At 41.0% G+C, this 24,341-nt stretch overlaps 1 protein-coding gene across 3 annotated transcripts in view; it reads left to right on the forward strand.

The window, feature by feature from the left end:
* LOC134351730 (cytidine and dCMP deaminase domain-containing protein 1-like) overlaps positions 1-24,341 on the forward strand; it is a 121,451-nt gene that overhangs the window by 81,415 nt on the left and 15,695 nt on the right. For 2 of the 3 annotated variants that reach the window (XM_063058314.1, XM_063058315.1), the window contains exons 18-21: positions 14,437-14,931; positions 18,392-18,441; positions 19,476-19,591; positions 21,353-21,518. In XM_063058314.1, the coding sequence (XP_062914384.1) occupies positions 14,437-14,931; positions 18,392-18,441; positions 19,476-19,591; positions 21,353-21,518 (827 nt within the window). Of the gene's footprint in view, positions 1-14,436; positions 14,932-18,391; positions 18,442-19,475; positions 19,597-21,352; positions 21,519-24,341 lie in introns of those variants that run through there. The other variant, XM_063058316.1, reaches the window with a different exon arrangement.

Consider the following 24,341-nt stretch of genomic DNA (forward strand, 5'->3'; position numbering starts at 1 on the left):
AATTGTAGTAGCTGAAATTATCCAATATTCACTCTAACATGTGGGGATGAGGGGAAACAGTATTCACAGTATCAGAGGAGAATACCACCTCCGGCGCCAAACATATTGCTCCACCTCAAGATGCAGGTGCTATGGATACATTTTGCAATTAATCAGCATGTCTCCAGTGTGTAGGTGAGAGGCAGGATCTGAGCAGGGTTGATGGGAATGTAGGGAGAATGAAAAACAGGGCATTACTGATCATGGAGTGTAAATGGATGGTTAATGGACAGTACAGACTTGCTGAACTGTAGGACCTGTTGCTTTTCTATGTCTCTCTTGAATTACACACACAGCCAAGATAATCTTACAATTTCAGCTGAACTGCCTTGCAGCAATCTTTAATCACTTTCTGAGTCTAGCATATCTGGGATGAAGTTTAGTGAATTATGATTACAAGATAAATTCTGTGCGACGTAATCATAAGGAAGTGTTTATTTGAGTGACTGATCTGGTCCACGAGGAAGGAAACTGCTGAGAATACTCTTCGGCACATTTGTTTGGAGTGGCAAATGCTGTCATTGGCATAAACAAATGCTTATCAGCAGGTCACAGGTGAATCCTTGTGGTGCAAGTAGACTCCACACCATATTGGTGCCTGAAGAGGATACAACAAAATAGCAAGTACATTGAGTTTTCCAAGTTTAGATAATCCCTTTTTTTCGCTTTCCCCTCACCCTTCCCCCACCCCACCCCCTCTAATCCTCCTATAGCCATTTTTGTCCCATTCCCCTTAAATATCACCCCCCATCTCCCTTCACCCATCTACATCTCCCTCCCCATCTGGTTCTATCCACCTATGATACATGCACAGTTAACTCATAGGTAACCCCACCTGGTTCCAACTGCCATTCTCCTCTCCCCTAATGTTTTCCATTCTCACCTCTTTTTTGTACCGGAGTCCATCTGTGGAACAGATATGCATTCCTGCTTCCCTCACACAAGCAGCTGCTTCTTATCTTCACACTCCCCTCTGCCAACCTTGCTCCATGTTTTTACTTCCTTTACCCTTTTTGATCTCTTACCCTTTGTCTGCCTTCATCTATCATCTATCTGCCACTGTCTCCCAACTCTACACCCCTCACCTCCCCAACCTGGCCCTACCCACCTGTCATTTTACACCCCTCCTCACTCAACCAGTCACCTTGGACTCCTTTCTCTCACCACTCCCCTTCTCCTCTTTACACCAGCTATCATACCTCCCTACACTCAGTCCTTATGCACAGTTTTGACTTGAAATATAAGCAGAACTTTTCCTCTCATTGTTGCTGCTTGGACTGCTGAGTTCCTCTAACAGGTTGTGTGTTGCTCCAGATTCTAGCATTTGCATTCTCTTCTGTCTCCATATCTGCTTTCTCTACTAAAGTGGATCCCACACCCTTGTCCCCATTGTGCCCCATCTACCAACTTGTTACCCACTCACCCAGTTTGCCTACACAAGCAGTAAGTCCTGAAGTCCATTAGTCAGAAGTTCCATTCTCCAAAATTACTGTATGTATCATGTCAGCATACACTTACGATAAGCTTCCATTTCATCAAATAATTACCCTAACACTACCCATTATTTAACTAATGAAATACATACTGAATTAGCGGAGAACATAGGACAGTACAACACCCTTTGGCCCATAAAGTTTTATTGACCTTTTAACCTACTCCATGATCAATCTAACACTTCCCTCCAACACAGCTCAAAGCCCTCCAGCTTTCTTTCATCCACGTGCCCATCAAAGAGTCTCTCAATAATAAATATACCATTTTGGATACTGTTGTGGGGGATGACCTCCCAGGGAAATGCCACGGAGACCAGGTACGGGTCTGTGGTGCCGAAGGGAAAGGGATAGAAGAGTAGAAGAGGGGAGGCATAGTGAAAGGGGACTCTATCATCAGCGGAACAGCCAGGAGATTCTGTGGATGTGAATAGGATATCCAGATGGTATATTGCCTTCCAGGTGCCATGGTCAGGGATGTCTCGGATCACGTTCACAGCATTTTGGAGGCAGAGGTGGTGCAGCCGGATGTCTTGGTACATATTGGTACCAACGACATAGGAAGGAAAAGCAAAGAGGTCCGGAAGAGAGAATTTAGAGAGCTAGGCAGAAAGCTGAGAGGCAGGACCTCCAGGGTAGTAATTTCTAGATTGTTACCTGTGCCACACGCCAGTGAGGGTAGAAACAGAATTATTTGGCAGTTAAAAGCCTGGGTGAGAAGCTGGTACAGGGGGCAGGACTTCAGTTTTGTGGATCATTTGTATCTCTTCTGAGAGAGGTATGACGTGTACAAAAGGGACGGGTTGTACCTGAACCTGATTGAGACAATGCTCTCGCAGGCAGGTTTGTTAGAGTTGTTTAAACTAATTTGGCAGGGGATGGGAACTGGAGTGAAGGGGCTCAACAGAATGGATGGTAAGAAAGCAAAGTTAGCATGCAATCCAGCTGTCAGGAAGGGCAGGCAGATGATAGGACAAAATTGCAGCCAGCAGGGTGAGTATCAGTGCACTAGGGATGCAAAATTAAAAAGGGTAGCAAATACAGTAGTCAAAGTATTATATCTCAGTGCATGAGTATAAGAAATAAGGTGAATGATCTTGTTGCACTTATACAGATTGTTGAGTATGATGTTGTGGTCATCACTGAATCATGACTGAAGGATAGTTGTAGATGGGAGCTGAATGTCCAAGGTTACACATTGTGTCGGAGGGATAGGAAGGTAGGCACAGGGGGTAGTGTCTCTCTGCTGTTAAAGAATGGCATTAAATCATTAGAAAAATGTGATATAAGTCACCCGGACCGGGTGAACTGCACCCAAAAGTTCTGAAAGAGGTAGCAGTAAGGTTTGTGGAGGCATTAGAAATGATCTTTCAAGAATCATTGGACTCTTTCATGGTGGTTCCAGAGGACTGAAAAATTGCGAATGTCGCTCCACTCTTCAGGAAAGGAGGGAGGCAGCAGAAAGGAAATTATAGACTGGTTAGCCTGACCTCAGTGGTTGAGAAGATGTTGCAGCCAATTGTTAAGGGTAAGTTTATGGAGTTCTTGGTGACACAGGACAAGATAGATAAAAGTCAGCATGGTTTCCTTAAGGAAAAATTCTGCCTGACAAACGTGTTGGAATTCTTTGAGGAGATTACAAGTAGGATAGATAGAGGGGAAGCAGTGGATATTGTATATTTGGATTTCCAGAAGGCCTTTGACAAGTTGCCACACCTGAGACTGCTTACCAAGTTAAGAGCCCATGATATTGCAGGAAAGTTACTATCATGGTTAGAGCATTGGCTGATTGGTAAGAGGCAGCAAGTGGGAATTAGAGGATGCTTTTCTGGTTGGCTGCTATGACTCCTGGTGTTCCACAGGGGTCGGTGTTGGGACCACTTCTTTTTATGCTGCATATCAGTGATTTAGATTAATATACCACCACCCGCAGCAATGCGCAGGAAGGATGTGGATACTATAGAACGAGTGCAGAGGAGATTTACAAGGATGTTACCTGGATTGGAGAGCACGCCTTATGAGAATAGGTTGAGCGAACTTGGCCTTTTCTCCTTGAAGCGACAGAGGATGAGAGATGCCCTGATAAAGGTGTATAAGGTGATGAGAGGCATTGATTGTGTAGATAGCCAGAGGCTTTTTTCCAGGGCTGAAATGGCTAATACAAGTCATATTTTTAAGGTGCTTCGAAGTGGGTACAATTTTTCACACAGAATAGTGGGTGCATGGAATGCACTGCCAATGACAGTGGTAAAAGCAGATACAATAGGGTCTTTTAAGAGACTCTTAGATAAGTACATGGAGCTTAGAAAAATAGAGGGCTATGTGGTAGGGAAATTCGAGGCTGTTTCTTGAGTAGGTTACATGGTCGGCACAACATTGTGGGCCGAAGGGCCTGTAATGTGCTGTAGATATCTATGTTCTATGTTCTAATGCATTCCAAGTACTTAGCACTCTATGTTTTAAAAAAAAAACTACCTCTGAAACCTCTAGTAAATGGATGCCCTCTGTTATTAGCCATTGCTGGCCTGCGAAAAAGATAGGTTCTTCACCCTATCTATGCCTCTCATAATCTTATACACCTGTATCGTCGTTTCTCCTCCTCCATTGCTCCAAAAGGAAAAACCCTTTTTCACTTAACTTTTCTACTATTATTACTAGCTTAGAAAAGTCTTTAAGTATATGGGAGAATTTGTGTAAAGTCAGATATTCATCAGTCAGGTCTTCATCACCCAGGAAATCCATGTATTCATTTCAAACTTTGCATTAACATCACAACCCACATCCTCACTGAGACTTGTGTTACTAGTAAACTAATAATGTTACATTGGTCCCATCAGTCAAGATTGAATTCCCCTTGGGTCCCTTTCTCCTGTGGTTCACTCTCCTCAAATTCGGTCTGTGGTCAGGGACAAGAGGGTGTGACTGCAAATGAGGCAGGTAGTGGGATCCAAGAGACAGTACTGGAGGAGCCTCCGCCCTTGAGCTTGTCCAACAGGTCTGAGATTCTTGTTCCCTGTGTGGATTAGAGTGGGGACTTAGGAAGGATAAGCAACCTTACTGTGGCACAGTAGTTCAGGGATCCTTTCAAGAGGGGGGAAGAAAGAGAAATAGTGGTATTTGGGGATAGTATAATCAGAATAATAGAGAGAGTTCTCTGTAACGAGGATAGAGTGTCCCGAAGGCTGTGTTGCCTGCCTGGTGCCTGGGCTTGGGACATCTTAACTGACCTGCAGAGAAATTTGCAGGGGGAGGAGAAAGATCCAGTTGTTGTGTACCAACAACATAAGCAGAATGAGGAAAGAAGTTTTGCTGAGGGAATTTAAGCAGCTATGGACTATATTAAAAAGTAGAAACAAAAATGTGGTAATGTCTGGATTACTACCTGAACCACGCACAAATTGGCATAGGGTCAAGAAGATTAGAGAGTTAAATGTGCGGCTCAAGGATTGGTGTGGGAGAAGTGGGTTTGAATTCATGGAAAATTGGCACCAGTATTGGGGAAAGAGGGAGCTGCACCAATGGGACGGGCTCCACCTGAACTATGTGGGACCTGGATCCTAGCGAATTGCATAACTAGGGCTATGGATAGGGCTTTAAACTAAATAGTAGACAGGTGGCTTCAACAGATTGAAGAAGTATGGATAAAGTAAAAAAGAGAAGTGTGGATAAAGTTAAAGAAAAAGCAAAAGAGAAAAGTAAGAGTGGAGTGTAGAAAAATCAAGTGGAAAAGAGCAAAAGATTATAGGATTTTGAAAGCACAATGAGTGTAAGGGCACTTTATTTGAATGCCCGTCATATTCGAAACAAGGTCAGTGAACTTGTGGCATAAATCAGTAAAAAGGGGTATGATTTACAGAGACGTGGTTGCAGGGTGGAGAGGATTGGGAATTAAATATCCAAGGATATCAGGTAATACAGAAGGATAGGCAGGAAGGTAAGGGAGGTGGGGTAGCGCTCTTTACTAAAGATGAGATCAGGGCGATAGTCAAAGACAGACAATCTAAGATCTAAGGAGCAGTATGTTGAATCCATCTGGGTAAAGATTAGGAATAGTTAAGGGGAAAAAAAATCGCTGGTGGGAGTTGTCTATTGGCCACCAAATAATAACATTACAGTGGCACAGGAAATAAGAGAAATATCTGAATATTGGAACAGCGTTATCATGGGGAACTTTAACTTGCACATAGACTGGGTGAATCAAGTTTGTCGAGGCAGTCTTGAGGAGGACTTCATAGAATGCATCCATGATGGCTTTCTTGAACAGCATGTCACTGAACCTAGAAGGGAATGTGCTACCTTAGATCTGGTCCTGTGCAATGAGACAGGTAAAATTAGTGATCTTGTCGTTAGGGATCCTCTTGGAAAGAGTGATCACAGTATGATTGAGTTTCTCATACAAATGGAGGGTGCAATAGTTCAATCGAAAACCAGTGTATTATGCCTAAACAATGGAGACTACAACAGGATGAGGGAGGATTTGGCTAGTGTAGACTGGGAACACTTTTGGCTATATGGTGGAACAGTTGAGAAACAGTGGAAGACTTTCAAAGAGATTTTACACGGTGCCCAACAAAAGGTGATTCCAGTTAAATGTAAGGACAGTAAGGGTGGAGAGAACCAGCCTTGCATAACTAAGGAAATAAAAGAAGGCACCAAACTAAAAGCTTGTGCATACAAAGTTGCCAAGAGTGGTGGGAACCTGGAAGGTTGGGAAAAATTTAAAAAGCAACAAAGAACCACTAAGCGGGCAATAAAGAAAGGGAAGCAAGATAATGAAAATAAACTAGCACAAAATATAAAAATGGATAGTAAAAGTTTCTATAGTTGTGTAAAGTGGAAAAGAGTGGCTAAAGTAATCGTAGGTCACTTGGAGGACGAGAAGGGGGAATTGATATCGAGTAATGAGGAAATGGCAGAGGCTTTGAATGACTATTCTGTATTGGTTTTCATAGTGGAGGTCATGCCTAATATGCCAAAGAGAAATGTTAAGAATGCGATGGGAGGTAAGGACCTCGATACAATAACTATCACTAAAGAGGTAGTACTGAGCAAACTTGTAAGCCTGAAGATAGATAAGTCTCCTGGTCCTGATGGAATGCATCCCAGAGCACTAAAAAAATGGTGGAAGTTATAGTAGCAACTTTGGTGATAATTTTCCAAAATTCTCTGGACTCTGGGCAGGTTCTGGCAGATTGGAAGACAGCAAATGTCATGCCACTGTTCTATAAAGGATGTAGGCAAAAGGCACGTAACTATAGGCCAGTTAGTTTAACATCTGTAGTTGGGAAAATGCTTGAAACTATCATTAAGAAGAAATAGTGAGGCACCTGGAAAGAAATGGATCCATCAGGCAGATGCAGCATGGGTTCAGCAAAGGCAGGTCCCATTTGACAAACTTTCTGAAGTTCTTTGAGGATATAATGAGCGCAGTGGATAGAGGGGAAGAGACGGATGTTATTTACTTGGATTTCTAAAAGACATTCGATAAGGTGTCACATAAAAGACTTATCCATAAGATAAAGATGCATAGAGTTGGGGTGATGTACTAGCATGGATAGAAGTTGGGTTAACTAATAGAAAGCAGCAAGTTGGGATACGTGGGTGTTATTCTGATTGGCAATCAGTGGTGAGAGAAGTGCCGCAGGGATCGATGCTGGGCCTGCAACTGTTCACGATATACATTAATGATCTGGAAGAGGGGACCAAGTGTAGTGTATCTAAGTTTGCTGATGATACTAAATTGAGTGGCGAGGCAAATTGTGCAGAAGATACAGAGAGTCTGCAGAGAGATATAGATAGGTTAAGCAAGTGGGCAAGAGTCTGGCAGATGGAGTACAATGCTGGTAAATGCCAGGTCATCACTTTGGGAGGAAAAGTGAAAGAGCAGATTATTATTTAAATAGTAAAAAAAATTGCAGCATGCTGCTGTGCAGAGGGACTTGGAAGTGCTTGTGCAGAGGGATTGAATTTAATAGCAGGGAGGTTATACTGCAACTGTACAGGGTAGTGGTGAGGCCACACCTGGAGTACTGTGTTCAGTTCTGGTCTCCTTACTTGAGGAAGGATATACTGGCTTTGGAGCAGTGCAGAGGAGGCTCACCAGTTTGATTCCAGATTTGATGGGGTTAGACCATGTGGAGAAATTGAGTCCTCTGGAACTGTACACACTGGAATTCAGAAGAATGAGAGGAGATCTTGTAGAAACATATAAAATTATGAAAGGGATATATAAGATGGAGGTAGGAAAGGTGAAACTAGAACCATGGGACATTGCCTCAAGATTCAGGGGAGTAGATTTAAGATGGAAATGTGGAGGAACTGCTTTTCCCAGAGAGTGGTGAATCTGTGGAATTCTTTGCCCAATGAAGCAGTGGAGGCTGTCTCAGTAAATATATTCAAAACAAGGTTGGATGGACTTTTGCATAGTAGGGGAATTAAGGGTTATGGGGAAAGACAGGCAGGTGGAGATGAGTCCATGTCCAGATCAGCCATGATCTTATTGAATGGCGGAGCAGGCCTGACAAACCAGATGGCCCACTCCTGCTCCTATTTCTTATGTTCCCTCCTATCAGATTCTTTCTTCTCCAGCCCTTGACCTTTCCCACCCACCTGGTTTCACCTATCACCTTCCAAATAGCTTGTTTCCCCTCTCCCACCTTTTTTATTCTGGGATCTTCCCCCTTCTTTCTCAGTCCTGAAGAAGGGTCTTGGCCCAAAACATCGACTGTTTATTCTTTCCCATAGGTGCTGCCTGACCGGCTGGGTTCCTCCAGTATTTTGTGTGTATTGCTTAAGATTGACTATGGTTGAGACCCAACACTGATTGCTGTGGTGAACCACTGAGCATAGAACAGTAGTCTGGACAGGCCATTTGGCCATAATATTGCACCAATCTTGAAATAATTTATACAAAATGTTCAACTGTGAATCATCCAGACCCTCATTCCCTTCATGTTCACGTCTATCTAAAAGCCTCTTAAAATCCACCAAACTGCCTGCTTCCACTACTACCTGGGTAACCCATTCCAGGTACCCACCACTCTCAGCATTAAAAAACTGCCTCTTTTATTAAACTCTTCCCCCCCCCCCCACAAACCCCTGCTGTTTTACAACTCTGCTCTGGGGAAAAGATTCTGTCTACCCTATCTATACCTCTTATGATTTAGAAAATCTCACGTAGGTCTCCCCACAGTCTCAAATGCTCTAGGGAGAACAACCCAAGTTTGTCCAAACTCTCCTTATAGCTCATGCCCTTAAATCCGGGCAACACCTTAGTTAGCCTCTTCTGTACCCTCCCCAGTCTCCACATCCTTCCTGTGATGAGCTACAGCCTGTCTTACTGAGCTTTACTCCCACACTTTGTTTTCTTTGAATCAATTCTCTGTCCCAATTCTATATGCTGTAATCTTACTCACCAACGTCACGCATGAAACTTTACCAAAGGTTTTCTGAAACCCTAAAGGTTTTCAGAAGGATGCATCTTTTGGGCTGAGACCCTTCATCAGGACTGGAAAGGATGGAGGAAATATATCGTCTTGGTGCTTCTGTGTGACACAATAGCACTGAGAGGAAGCAAGTATACAAAACAGGAATGCCAGCTTCTCCTCATCTCCCTCTCTGCACTTCACCAGTTTGGCATGGAAAAGTATTCGAGGAAGAGAAAAAGATTTAGAATAAACTTAAAAGACAGTGGAAACCACTTCAACGGGAACTTAAAGTGTGGTGGTGTCTGAAAAGAGGATGCTGTCCAAGTTGCATGCCATCTTGGACAATGTCTCCCATCCACTACATAATGTACTTGTTTGGCACAGGAGTACATTCAGCCAGAGACTCATTCCACCGAGATGCAACACTGAGCGTCATAGGAAGTCATTCCTGCCTGTGGCCATCAAACTTTACAACTCCTCCCTTGGAGGGTCAGACACCCTGAGCCAATAGACTGGTCCTGGACTTATTTCCTGGCATAATTTACATATTACTATTTAACTATTTATGGTTTTGTATTGATATATTTATACTCTATTCTTGGTTGGGGCAACTGTAACGGAAATCAATTTCCCTCAGGATCAATAAAGTATGACTCTGACTATGACTATCTACTCTGCCAGATGCATCCATGAAAATATCTAACAGATTAATCAACATGATTTTCCCTTTCAGAAATTCACTTATCTCAGACTGTTACTTTCTAAGCAATAACACATACTTTCATTGAAATTCCAACATCTTCCCCACCACTGCTTCAGTTTAACAGCTCAGTTGATCCTAGTTGCCTCTCTCCCTCTCTTTTTCAATCCTTTGGACACATTTACTCCCCTCCTATCCACAGGAGTCATTTCTTTCTTTCTTTATTAATCTTTTTACTGATTAAAAAAAAAACATAAATATAATCAAAAGGAGAATTAGTTCAAATATATATATATATATATATGTAACCAAGATTAAAATAGACATTGTCAAAATCATAGATATTGTTAAACTAGTATAAAATATATAATAAAAAAAAGAAAATAACAATTCTCCTCTTACCAGTTTAAAAGGAGGAAAGAAAAAAAAACATTGGGTTTTAAATGAAAAGGAAAAAAAACCACTACACTATATATAAAAACAGAACAAACAAAACAAAAGGGTCTGGGCAGTCCATTTGAGGATACGACCAAAAAAAAGATTGAAAGAGTAATAAATCAAATTAAATGAAAGTATTGGATAAAAGGTCGCCATATTGGCTCAAATTTAAAGGATGTATCAAATGTCCGACTTCTTATTTTCTCTAAACTTAAACAGGACATAATGGAGGAGAGCCAATAAAAGACCGTAGGTGGATTAGAATCCTTCCACTTCAATAAAATGGCTCTCCTAGCCAGTAAGGTCGAAAAGGCTATCATACTTTGAGCGGAAACAGGAATAGTTCCTGCTTCCGATGGGATAATCCTAAAAATTGCCGTAAGCAAATGAGGTTGTAAATCCAAATCCAAAACTCTTGATAGTGTTTTAAAAACATCTCTCCAAAAGTTATCTAGCTTTATACAAGACCAATATATATGAGTTAAAGTGGCCAGTTCAGTATTACATCTGTCACAAATAGGATTAATACTGGAGAAAATATGCGCTAGTTTATCCTTTGACATATGGACCCGGTGCACTACCTTGAACTGTATCAAGGAATGACGGGCACAAATAGATGAGTTGTTAACCGAATAAAAAATTTTACTCCATTGAATATCTAAAAATCACTCTTGAAGTTCCGATTCCCAAGCGCATTTAATTTTATTATTAGATATCATTCGTAAACTCAATAACGGTTTATAGATTATAGCTATCAACCCTTTTTGAAATGGTTTAAAGTGAAAGAGAACATCTGTCATATTAGGTGGATAAGCAGAAGGGTAATTTGGTAACAAACCACGTAAAAAATTCCTAATTTGTAAATATCTAAAAAAGTGTACATTAGATAAATCATATTTATCTGCTAACTGAGAAAAAGACAGTAAACAGTCCCCTAAAAACAAATCTGAAAAAGTTATTATTCCCTTGGTTTTCCAAATTAAAAAGGCCTTATCCAAAATTGATGGCTTAAAAAAATTGAGATAGATATTACTAGAAAGAATAAAATTATTAAACTCAAAAAATCTACGAAACTGGAACCAAATTCTTAATGTATGTTTAATAACGGGATTAAATTCCTGTCTGCTAATTTTAGAAAACAAAAAGGGAAGAGGAACTCCCAGTAAAGAGGCCAAAGAGAAACCTTTCACCAAGTTTACCTCTAGATCCAACCATGCAGGACATTCATGTATATCTGACTAGTAAATCCAGAAAGTAATATATTGAATATTAATTGCCCAATAGTACATTCTAAAGTTAGGCAAAGCCATACTGCCATCCTTTTTTAATTTCTGCAATACGGATTTACTCAATCTAGGATTTTTATTGTTTCAAATGTAAGATGAAATTACAGAATCTATTCAGTTGAAGAATTTTTTAGGAAAAAGTTTGGTAAAACTATCATCTTAATAGCATTAATTCAACCTATTAATGATAATGTCATAGGTGACCATTTAGAAAGCATTTGTTTGGAGTAGCCAATTAATGGAAAAAAATTATATGTATAGAGATCCTTAAATTTTTTAGTAATTTTAATACCAAGATGGGTAAAGTAATTTTTAGCAATACTAAAAGGTATTTGATGATTTGGATCCGAATAATTATTAATAGGAAGTAACTCACTTTTATGTAAATTTAATTTATAGCCAGAAAAACTACTAAATTCAGAAAATATAGATAACATAGAAGGAATAGATTTCCTAGGATCTGAAATATAAACTAACAGGTCATCTGCATATAACAAAACCTTGTGTACTTTGTCCCCTCTTTTAATACCCTGAACAGTTTTAGAATCTCTAAGAGCAATAGCAAGGGGTTCTAAGGCCAAATTAAATAATAAAAGGCTGAGAGGGCATCCCTGTCGAGTACCCCTATGTAATCTAAAATAGGGAAATTTTTGATAACAGCAGCCATGGGAGCATGATGGATCAATTTGATCCAGGAAATAAATCCCGGGGCAAGATTAAATCTTTCCAAAACCTCAAATAAGTAAGACCACTCCACCCTATCAAAAGCTTTCTCTGCATCAAGAGAAACAACACATTCAGATTCTTTAGATGGTGAAGAGTGGATAATATTTAATAATCTTCGAATATTAAAATGTGAATATCTATTTTTAATAAATCCAGTTTGGTCATTGGAAGTAACTGTAGGTAAGATATTCTCAAGTCTATTAGCCAAAATCTTACAGAGAATTTTAAAATCCACATTCAATAGAGAAATTGGTCTATAAGAGGCGCGTTCAGATAAATCTTTATCTTTTTTCAGAATTAAAGTTATTGAAGCTTCATAGGAAGTTTTCAGGAGAGTCCCAGAGGATATAGAGTCAGTGAAAATTTGACATAAATAAAGTATATCAGTAAAAGTCTTATAAAATTCCACTGTATATCCATCCGGTCCCGGAGCTCTAGCTGATTGAATAGAGGATATAGCCCTTGCTATTTCCTCTTGTTTAATAGGTGCATCTAATGTATTCATATCTTGAATAGAAATTTTAGGTATATTCACTTTTTGCAAAAAACTATTCATAAAAGTAATATTATCTGAAAATTCAGTCTCATAAAGATTAGAGTAGAAATCCTTAAATGTCTTACTAATTTCATAAGGATCTACCACTGTAGTTCTATCAGGTCTTCTTATTTTCAGGATCTGTTTTCTAGCCATATTTGCTTTTAACTGACCAGCTAATAATTTGCCTGATTTGTCTCCGTGTATATAAAATTGGCTTTTGGATTTTAAAAGTTGCTGTTCAATGGGAAAAGTCAAAGGCAAATCATGTTGTGCTTGGAATTCCACCCTTTCCTTAAAGAGATCTGCACTAGGCATTACTGAATAGAGTTTATCTATTTCTTTAATCCTATTAGTAATCAGTAAAAGTTCCGCCTTAGTTTTCCTTCTTGAACCTACTGAATATGAAATTATCTGGCCCCTAAGAAAAGATTTCATCATATCCCAAATAACCAAATTTGACATTCTCTCAGTTGTATTCAATTCAAAAAATAGAGAAATTTGTTCTTTAATAAAATTTACAAAAGTTGAATCTTGGAACAATGAAATATTAAATCTCGACTGAGGTCTGTAAATATTATCAGAAAATTCCAGTTAGTTTCATAGGTGCATGATCTGACAACACAATTACATCATAGGCACATTCAACAACAGAGGGCACCAATCGCGTATCCAAAATAATCAATTATTGAATATTTATGATATACATGTGAAAAAAAAGAAAAATCATTTTCTTTAGGAAATTTAAATCTCCAAATATCGACCAGACCGTATTCTAATACAAAAGAGTTGCAGCTTTATTAGGAAGTGACAGATTGGTGGACGATCTGTCAATCAACAGGTTAAGACAACAGTTAAAGTCACTGCCCATAATCAACTTATATTCATTTAAATTCGGCAATACAGAAAATAGCTTCTTAAAAAAATCGGCGCTGTCTGTATTAGGTGCATATACACAAACCAAAGCCACCTTTTGACCACACAACAAACCAGTAACAATTAAATATCTTCCATTAAATCAGTAACAGTATTAAAATGAACAAAAGGGTTTTTAGAATTAATAAAAATAGATACCCCTCTTATTTTATTTACTGATAAAGAATGGAATAAGGGTTTCTTCCAAAATTTAAAAAAGCAATTTTCATCTTGTTTACAAATATGCCTCTCCTGTGCAAAAATAATATCTGCATGAAGTAATTTTAATTTCTTAAAAATCTTTCTACCCTTAATAGGTTGGTTCATACTGTTTAAATTCAAAGATATTATATTGATTTTATTGAGATCCATATTTCAAATTTAATTTAAAATTTCTATGAAGTAATCTAACGCACAGGCGCAGCCTAAATCGGAAGAAAGGTCGAAGCTTGACTCTATCAGAAAGAGCAGCAAGATGACTGACAAAGAGAAACCCCTCAGGACTGCCCAGTCAGAAAAAGAACCCATTAGACCCACCCACCTCCCCCGAAAGCCCAGAAATCATCCAGTAGGCAAATGACTTGCTGAACTATTGACCCTTAACCCCTGTCTCCAGATGGCAGCTCCATTTACAAAGTAAAAAAAATTACCACCACCAAAAAGGCATAACAAAGAATACATAAAGAAGTAAAGGAGTCATTTATTTTGGAATATGTCAACCAATGCATTCACTGTCTCCAAAGGCACTTGTTTCAAAAAATTGGGATGCAGCTCATCAGGTCATTGGTATTTATTGGCTTTTGGGTTCATTGACTTCTCAACAGAAGCATATTCAGCCCCGGAATTCGCATTTAACTCTGAGTTATCTCTTTTCCTGTAGGTGGTGTTTATCGCATTTGCTATTGGCCCAACCTGGAACAACTGGATAATCAGACTCAAAGAGATCAGAAAGATAACACCAGTGTTAGTCAGCTCTTTCCTGAAGCTGGAGTAATTTGTGATATGTACATTCCATTACTGCATTTAGACACTATTAAGAAAAAGGTTTCACCAAAAGCAAGAGTGATACCAACAAAAGACAACATAAAATGTGAATCGTTTTTTCACATGAATGAAATGGTAGATGGCACCATGGAAGCTCTGGGTTTATCACATCTCATAGACAAAGATTATATAGCTAAGTTCAGTAACCAGGTAAAAAATGCACATGATTGTTATAGAGCACTTATAAGGTGCTCCCGTGGCTCTTTTGTAACAGACAATTCAGTGACACGTAATAATAATGTGGAAAGGAAACAACCCAGTGAACTTCAGAAAGATGAGAAGAAGCATATACATGCCCTGCAGCTGTGCTTCCTTCTGGCTGCAAGAACTGGTAAGGAAAAACTCACTTCCCCTGCATTCCTGACTGTGTAACTCTGTGTGTGCCTATTGAGTGGATGGTTGATGCTAGTCCTTAGACTGAAAATGCTGTCCACACCCAATGTGCTGGAAATCTGCAATAAGAGCAACAACTGCCAGAAATTCTCAGCAGGTTAGGTAGCAGGTGTGGAGAAGAGAAAACAGAGTTGATGTTTCAGTTCAATGACCTTCTGTCAAGTATTTAGATAAATTTGTTGCAAAGAGACAAGGTAAAGGGGGAGAGAGAAAAAAAAAACAAAATTTCAGGCACTAAATCCATTAACTCCCAACTTAAACCTTCCTTAGATTGGTTTTGTTTCTTTATTGTACCCTTACCACTCTCATTGACCTTGCTCCATCTCTTACCATCTATCCTGCAGGACATATTCCCAAGGATGTTGCATGAATTGAAGGACTTTAGTTATGGGGACAGATTGGATAGGTTAGGCTTATTTTTCCTGGAGCATGGATGCTGAGAGGTGGGTTGATGGAGGCATATAAGAACATGAGACATATAGATCAAATAGACAGCCAAAATCTTTTTTCTATGGTAGAGAAAATTAAAAACAGAAAGGCTTAGAGTTAAGGCAGGACTTTTTAAAAGGGATATGAGGAGTAAATTATTGATGTCTAGAACTTGTTACCAGAAAAAGTGGTAGAATCAGATACAAACACAATCTTAAAGAAGCATTTAGGAAGACACAGAAGTAGGCAATAGACAAAAAGGTGCAGTCTCAATATGGGCAAGTAGGATTAGAGTAGATGGGCAAAAAGTGGATATGGATAGAAAGATAGAAAACCTACAGCACAACACAGGCCCTTTGCCCCACAAAGCTGTGCCGAACATGTCCTTACCTTAGAAATTACCTAGGGTTACCCGTAGCCCTGTATTTTTCTAAGCTCTATGTACCTATCCAGGAGTCTCTTAAAAGATCCTAACATATCCGCCTCCAGCACCATCGCTGGCAGCCCATTCCACGTACTCACGACTCTGTGCGTAAAAAAACTTACCCCTGACACCTCCTGTGTACCTACTTCCAATGTGTGGGCCAAAGGGCCTGTTTCCGTGCTGTAAAACTCTTTGACCTTATGACTATATCCTTTCACAAGTCCTTTGGTCTCTCCTCTCCTTCCACTTTTAGCTGTATATTAATGGCTTAAGTTCATCCAGTGAGAAGAAGGATCAGCAACCTGAAATGTTGACTCTGTTTCTCTATCCAGATATACTGCTCGAACTGCTCAGAATCCCCAGCATTTTCTGTTTTTATTTCACGCGATATATTGATCTTTCTTGTTCACTTTCTTTGAAGTTGCCGAGTGAGTTGGATGCCTGAATCTATCTTCAGTCCTTTCTTATTTCTACTAACAAATCTTCATAATTCCATAAGATAAAAGAATCAAAAGTGAAGTTTTTCCTCTCCAATTTAATTCAGCACACATTGTTAACTACCTATACCAGTGGTATGAAGCTTGCAGTAGTGATGATGGAAAAACTGCTGGTACAGTGTTTACTGTTATAGCACTAAAAATTATAGCAGTTGTGGCACTTCAATGCAAAGGAGTTTAACCTGGAAGTTGCTACACTGAAATTAACAGGGCTCTGAACTATGTTGGTCGCTAGTTGCAAAATTAACTTTCCAGGCTGAGGAGGTACATGCAATTCTTCCCAATAACTGAAGAAGATTTTAATGGAAGACTTCCATGTGGATGTAACAGATCTCAAATAACTTGTTGTTTACAAGGACTTTTAATATCTTTCCAAATGCTTGTTAATATAGGAGGACTTTTAACCACTTTTCCAGGACTTTTTGAAATCTCATCTTTTAAGTCAGTTTCTCCTCTTCAGTACCTGCAGATACATATTATAATATGGCAATCCAAAGGCTTGACCAAAGAACAGAGATAATTAGTTGAGTATATTTTCTCTGGTGTTACATAACAATGCAGTGATGGTGATCGTAATCAATAATTCTAGCTCTGCAGTGGTAGACGTAGAGTCAAAAGTCATATAGTACAGGAACAGACCATTCAGCTGAACTTGTCTATGCCAACCAAAGTATCTTCCTGAGCTAATCCCACTTGCCTGCATTTGACTCATATTCCTCTAAACCTTTCCAGTCCATGGAACTGCCCAAATGTCTTCTTCTGGCAACTCATTCCATATCCCCACCACCCTCTGCATGTAGAAGTTGCCCCTCGGGTCCATTTTAAATCTTTCCCTTCTTACCTTAAACCGATGTTCTCCAGTTTTTTTAATTCCTTTTCCCTGGGAAATTTCTGCTAAGTATGTCTTAGATTATGAGGACACTCAGTCCTCGTTTATTGTCATTTAGTAATGCATGCATTAAGAAATGATACAATGTTCCTCCAGTATGATATCACAGAAACACAAGACAGACCAAGACTAAAACTGACAAAAACCACATAATTATAACATATAGTTACAACAGTGCAAAGCAATACCATAATTTGATAAAGAGCAGACCATGGGCACGGTAAGAAAAAGTCTCAAAGTCCCGATAGCTCCATCATCTCATGCAAACGGTAGAAGGAAGAAAAACTCTCCCTGCCATGAACCTCCAGTGCCGCAAACTTGCCGATGCAGCAACCTGGAAGCACCCATCCACAGCCGACTCTGAGTCCGTCCGAAAACTTCGAGCCTCCAACCAGCCCTCCGACACCGAACACCGAGCACCATGTCTGCCGAATGCTTCGACCCCGGCCCCGGCCATCAAGCCAAGGATTCGGGGCCTTCCCCTCCAGAGATTCTGGATCGCGCAGTAGCAGCGGCAGTGAAACAGGCATTCAGAAGTTTCACCAGATGTTCCTCCGTGTTTCTCACGTCCGTCTCCATCAAATCAGGATCGTGCACAGCATCCTACTTAACAAATAACAGATATTCATTCCGGAGTGGCCACTGCGCGCTGCATCGTGCCGCCATCTTGCAGCAGAACATCAGATTCTTTTCATTCAGAGGGAGGTTGGAAGGCCTGACATGCTGCCTGGGGGTGGTGGAAGAGATTCACAGCATTTAAGAGCTTCGAGCATTTGCACTACCCAGACAACGAAGGCTATGGATCAAATGCAGGCAAATTGGAGTTGGTGTAGATGGATCAGCATGGGCAGAGTGGGAAGATGGGCCTGTCTCTGTGCTAGGAATCCATGATCTCATTGGTGACTCACTAAAGACTTTTGTATTGTCAAGCTGGCCCTCCCTGCAGAAAACTGGAGGCAAGAATCCAGTAAGCACCAGTTGTTTGTGGACTAGTAAAAAGGATTACCTAGCACCCTGGTGGTTGCAAGCCCTCCTGGGAATTCAGGGCTCCTATAGATCCAAGCGTAGCTGTGTTTCTGGACATCTGGTGGTCTGGTGACATCAAAGGCACTCATCTTTCCAGCTTTGAGTCATGGTCTCCAATAATTCTATGTTTCAGATAGTCCTGGCAGTGGAGCAGGAGCACTGATCTCCCAGAAAGATTGCTTTGTGAGTACTTTATGTGAATCAGTTTTGCTCATTTGAAAAGTTACTCCTTTCTCTGATGTGCAAGGTATAAATCCTTATGAATCCCCTTTCTTCTTGAGTGTCTCAGGAAACGTGGCCCCTCACTACCAGCCATTGGTTCCGTGGCGATAAACCCATCTTACTAAGGCTTCGTACGTTTAGGGTGTTGACAACTTTGGTCCCGCCAAATCCATGAGGTTGGGATGCCTCACCCACCCAAACCCTGGTTTGTGTGAATGTTGTGTGATTTACTGCCCCCAGCAAGAAATAACAGATCGTACATCGCATACAATTAAACAAAAGTATATTCAAGAATGTTAATTTAAGCAAACAGTTATTAAATGAAAGAAAGAAAAAAAAACAAAAAGGGCCACTTACTCTTATACAGTCAAATGTGCTCTTAAGTTGGAGCTGATCTTGAACTTGACTGTTACTCACGCGCTGGACCCTCAGTCTGCATGAAAACACACACCACCTTACAAATGTCGCTGGAAATCTATCTCAAACAAACAGGTCTCCCACAGGAGTATTGGTTCTTCCTTCTGAATCCATTCATCTGCACATAGCACCTTGTGCAACAGGGACAGCATCCTCAGCCACCTTTTCCTCCTGTCTTCTTCCAGCTCCCACCCACAAAGCCTTTCAACCCAGCATTCTCCAGGACCTTCTCCCAGTTCCACTGACAACACATTCCTGTTGAATAACAAGCCTCTTATCTTAGCTCAACCCAGACATGCTGACAGCTGAATCAGACTGCTCTTACAGAACTGCTAAAATGGAATACCTACAGTATAGCAGTAAAAATCTTAATTAGGGTGTTACACTTATTTACCAAAAAGGATTTGGTCTCATCAGCCAAACCACAGATGGAGGTGTAGTTGATCAGGCCCTCCACATGGAAAGTATTGGAGGGATTCAGAGTAGGAGTAGCAAATGGTACCAACTGAATGAGTCCACTGAAAGTGAAATGGCCTCCTCTTATCCCATAACAGTTTTAAACATTGTTCGTTTTACAGGTGGGAATAGGCTACAATGGTTTTCCAAAAGGAAATCATCGTGGTGACTATCTGAGTTCCGAAAGTTCAACATCCAGCCTGCTCATCTGCGCGGAGGCTAACACTCTTTGTTTCAGGTGAGTCATAAGGTGGGGGGGGGGGGAACAGACATTTTCCCACTGTGTCTATGCCAGTCATTGGGTGTCCATGCACACTTATCCCCTTTCCCAACACTTCATCGGTTAGCCTTTCTGCAGTGCCATTCCAGATGCTCCTCTAAAATAAGGGAAGAAATGGTGCAGGGGTATAAGATTTCTCTGGCATTAGCATCTGTCCTTGGGCATGTGGGCCCTGTTCTGAACTGATTCCATGACCTACAGACTCACTTTCAAGGACTCTTTACAACTCAATTTCTCAATATTATTTTTACTTGAACCACTTGTCTTCATTTGTACATTGGTTGTTTGTCGGTTTTTGTCTGTTTATGTACAGTTTTTCATAAAATTCTGTTGTATTTTTCCCTGTAAATATATGCAAGAAAATGAATCTCAAAGTAATATATGATAACATATATTAAGGGGCCACTTTATTAGGTACCTACTGAACCTAATAAAATAGCTACTGACTGTATGTTTGTGGCCTTCTGCTGCTGTAGCCCATCCACAGAGATGTTCTTCTTCACACCACTGTTGCAATGTGTTATTTGAGTTACTATTGCCTTCCTATCTGTTTGAAATAATCTAGCCATTCTCCTCTGACCTCTCTCATTAACGGGGCATTTTCACCTACGGAAGTGTGAGGTGGCCTCTCAGTGTATATGTACTTCGATAATAAATTAGCATTGAACTTTGAACTCTGCCAGATCATTTCTCAACGGTACTGCGAACAATCCCATTGTCAATATCTACCATGATGCCAAAGTAAACTCATACATCTATCTGCACATGTTAATATTTCACTATCCTAACTTGTTCATGTGCCTATCTAAATGCCTACTAAACGTAGCTATCATATCTGCTTCCACCACCTGCTCTGACAGCACATTCGGAGGAGGCTTTCAACTGAGGGGTAAGTAACCTGGGATCATAACTGCCAACATCCACCACCCCTGCATTTCCACATCCTTCCTGGTGGATTCAGTAAAGCAACATCCAAACAAGGTGGAGGAGGGACCTTGCTGGACCCCATATTTGATGGAGAAACTCACTAAAGTGGTAGAGAGAAGTATGGAGGAGAAACTCTCCCTGTGACTCAGAAACATCGAAAGCATGCACTTTTGCAAGATTCACTAAGATTTTAGTGGATGGGAGGGCTTGAGTTATGAGGAGAGACTGGATAGGCTGAGACTGCTTTTCCTAGAGTGAAGGAGGCTGAGGTGTGACCATGTAGAGGTTTATGTAATCAATGCAGATGGATGGTCTCAGACTTTCTTTCCAATGGTCTAAAACTAGAGGGCATAGATTTCAAGTGAGTAGGGATGGATTTAAAAGCGATCACAGTGGCAAGCTTTTCATGTGGAATTTGGTGGATATAATGAATGAGCTGCCAGAGGAAGTGGTAGAGGCAGCTACAATTACATTTAAAAGATATTTGGGTAAGTTCATGGATCAGAAGGGTTTAGGGGGATAAAGGTCAAGGGCAAGAAAATGGGACCTGCTCGGGAAGGCACCTTGGTCAGCATAGGTGAGTTGGGCAGAAGAGCCTGTTTCTCCATTTTACAATTGGATTCCTGAGATTTGGATAATGACTGAGACCTCATTATTCGTGTAGGGAGGCATTACACATCGAGACTGACAGAGGGTTCTGGTGCTTAATTCAGTTTGAGTCTCTGCCTGTATCTCTCCTGCAGTTGATGCACACTGCCTGAAGGGAGAACATTTTCTATGTTTGTTTGACAGGTATAAACAGGATCTGCAAGAAGCCACCCTGTATACCAGCACCTACCCCTGTCCTAAGTGCATGAAGTTAACAGAAAACGTTGGAGGCATCACAAAGATTGTTTGTGTTAAGCCCAAAGATGGTGAGCATTTGCCTCCAGTTCCAAAGGACATAACGTGTTGGATGGTAAGTGCCAATAGGAGCAAGAAAGTCAAGTTCCCATTAAAAATCTGATTTATTCAATGACTCCTGTCCTCCTCTGTCACCTCTTCTTCCCCCTCCCAAAACTTTACCTCCTCTCCACTTTCATCCTTACACTGTAACAAAGCAGCACCATTCAATGTCCTCAGTAACAAAAAACCATTCATAATTCAGCAGAAAATACAAGCAAATCCATGAAAAAAAGCTGTTTTTATTTTGACCACTCATGTACAACAATGGTCTTGATGCCACTATAGTTCCACATATGAATATAAGAAACAGGAGCAGGAGTAGCCTATCTGGCTTGCCAAGTCTGCTCCAGCATTAATAAGATCACAGTTGATCTGGCCGTGGACTTGGCTCCACCTACCTGCCTTTTCCCCATAATCCTAGAGTCTGAAGGCTGTCCCATCACTTTCCCCTTCAATTTGGATAAAAAAATTCATTAAGCACAAATGATAGGGGCCAGAAATAACAGCTAAACTTACTATTACCCCCACAGAGAAATTTTATTTTAGGTAGAATCTAGTTTACACAGGTTTGTTTATACTGAAATGACTCGCTTGTGCATTCACTGATATGTGCTGATTTTGGCTTTGCCTTGTAGTCATCTGTGGTGTATTACAGGAGTGAAATAGGAAACTTCTGTCTCAATGGCAAACAAGAGAAAATCTGTAGATGCTAGAAATTCAAGCAACACACACAAAATGCTGGAGGAACTCAGCAGGCCAGGCAGCATCCATGGAAAAGAGTACAATCAACGCGTTGCTGGCTGAGACCTTTTGCAGGACTGGAGAAAAGAGATGAGAAGTAGAGTTAAAAGGTGGTGGAGGGGAGAGGAAAACACAAGGTGATAAGAGAAACCAGGAGAGGGAAGGGTGAAGTAAAAAGCAGGAAATTTGATTGGTAAAAGAGATACAGGGCTGGAGAAGGGGGAATCTAATCGGAAAGGACAGAAGACCTTGGGAAAAAGAAGAGGGGAGAAGCAACAGAGTGTGGCGCTGGGCAGGCAAGGAGATGAGGTGAGAGAGGGAAAGGGGGATCAGGAATAGTGAAAGGGTGGCATGACCAGATTTTTGAGAAATCGATGTTCATGTAATCAGGTTGGAGGCTCCCCAGATTGAATGTAAGGTGTCGTTCCACCAACCTCAGTGTGGTCTCATTGTGACAGTAGAGGAGCCACCTTATGTTCACCTTACACATTGCTCTTCCCAGTGCAGCTGAAAGAAGGACTGGAGTGCTAGAGAATGAGAGATCTTGTAGAGGTATAGAAAATTATTAAGGGTATAGAGGGGCTGAATGCACACAGGCTTTTCCCCTCTGGTTGGTCAAGACTAGAACTGAAGCTCATAGGTTAAGGGTGAAAGGTGATATATTTAAGGAGAATTTGAGGGGGATCCTCTTCACGCAAAGGGTGATGTAAGTGTGGAACAAGCTGCCAGTGGAAGTGGTAGATGCGGGTCCAGTTGTAAAATTTTATAGAAGTTCAGATGAGTACATGGATGAAAAAAATATGCAGGGCTTCTGGTCTGGGTGTAGGTGGGTGGGACTAGGCAACAGATCTGGCCAGTACAGGCTAGATGGGCCAAAGGGTCTGATTCCCTGATGTAGTACTCCATGCTTCCTATGGACGACAATATGTTTCTTTCTCCTTTTCGTCCATGCAGAATGCCTTCAAGTATGTAGGTGAGGACAGTGTTCGACCTTGCTGTGGGATGTGACTGAAACAGTGTATGTGTACAAACTCACTAGTGTCCCACATGCAGGGACACCAACTGGTTGTCAATCCAGTGTATCAAAGATCTGATTGTGTGCGTGCTCATCAGCAGCTATTTCTACACTCTGGCTGATGCCATTTGAGGCATCGATCTGCCTTCACCAAAAAATGCTCCACGGAGGCTTGTAATCCTTCAAAATCATTATGTCTTGGCTGTACACATACACATTGAACTTCTTCCCTTTTAAGATGATAGCTAAACATTGTCGATTTATAATTGATGTTGCCCTGATTTAGAAAGAGACCCTGAAGGAACAGTTACCCACACAATGAGTCACAGTTGCACCAACACTGTTAGACGACACTTTCGAAGGGCAACAACAACAGCTTCACTGCATCACATGGCAACAAGAGCCTGTGAACTCCACAGCAGCTGCTTCCACTCTATTCCTTTGCCTACGCCCACTTGTCCTAGATTCAGCAGCTTGTCCAGAAGCCCCAACATGACTTAAATTCATTGGGGAATCCATTCTGGGCCTTTGAGTTGGTCAGACAAGAAGCATCCAATGCTGCTTTCACCTTGTTTTCTGCTGGGAGGAATCTTTCACCTCTCTTCCAATTCTTGTATACCTACCATAGATTGCTAGTAAGCATGTGACCTGCCAAAGATTGTGGAGATTCTGGCTTCCTGTTATCTAGGGGACTCTCAGATCAACCAGGGGAAAGGGTAACCTCCTGCTTCTCCTCCACCTATTCCACCCAGTCTTTTTCCCTCTCCGCCTTACACTGCTTCCAAACCCTTTTCACCAGTTCTTCCCTGGATCACCCTTCTCCTTACATAAACCATCTCCTTTCCCATCCCCCTGCCCCCTCTCTATCCTCTTCCCTCTATTGTACCTCCTCCTCCATCCACAAACCTTTATCTCTCATCTTTACTGCCCTTTTCCTTCCTATCCTTTTTCTCACCTCTGCACCCTTGCTCCATCATCTTTATCCCTTCTCCCATCCCCCAAAATCACTAGCTGCATCATTGTGCCACCCTTTCTGTGGCTGCCCACCTGCTCAGGGTGTGTTTGATTTGGTTGAATAAT

This window comes from Mobula hypostoma, chromosome 9 (assembly GCF_963921235.1).
Source record: "Mobula hypostoma chromosome 9, sMobHyp1.1, whole genome shotgun sequence".
NCBI lineage: Eukaryota > Metazoa > Chordata > Chondrichthyes > Myliobatiformes > Myliobatidae > Mobula > Mobula hypostoma.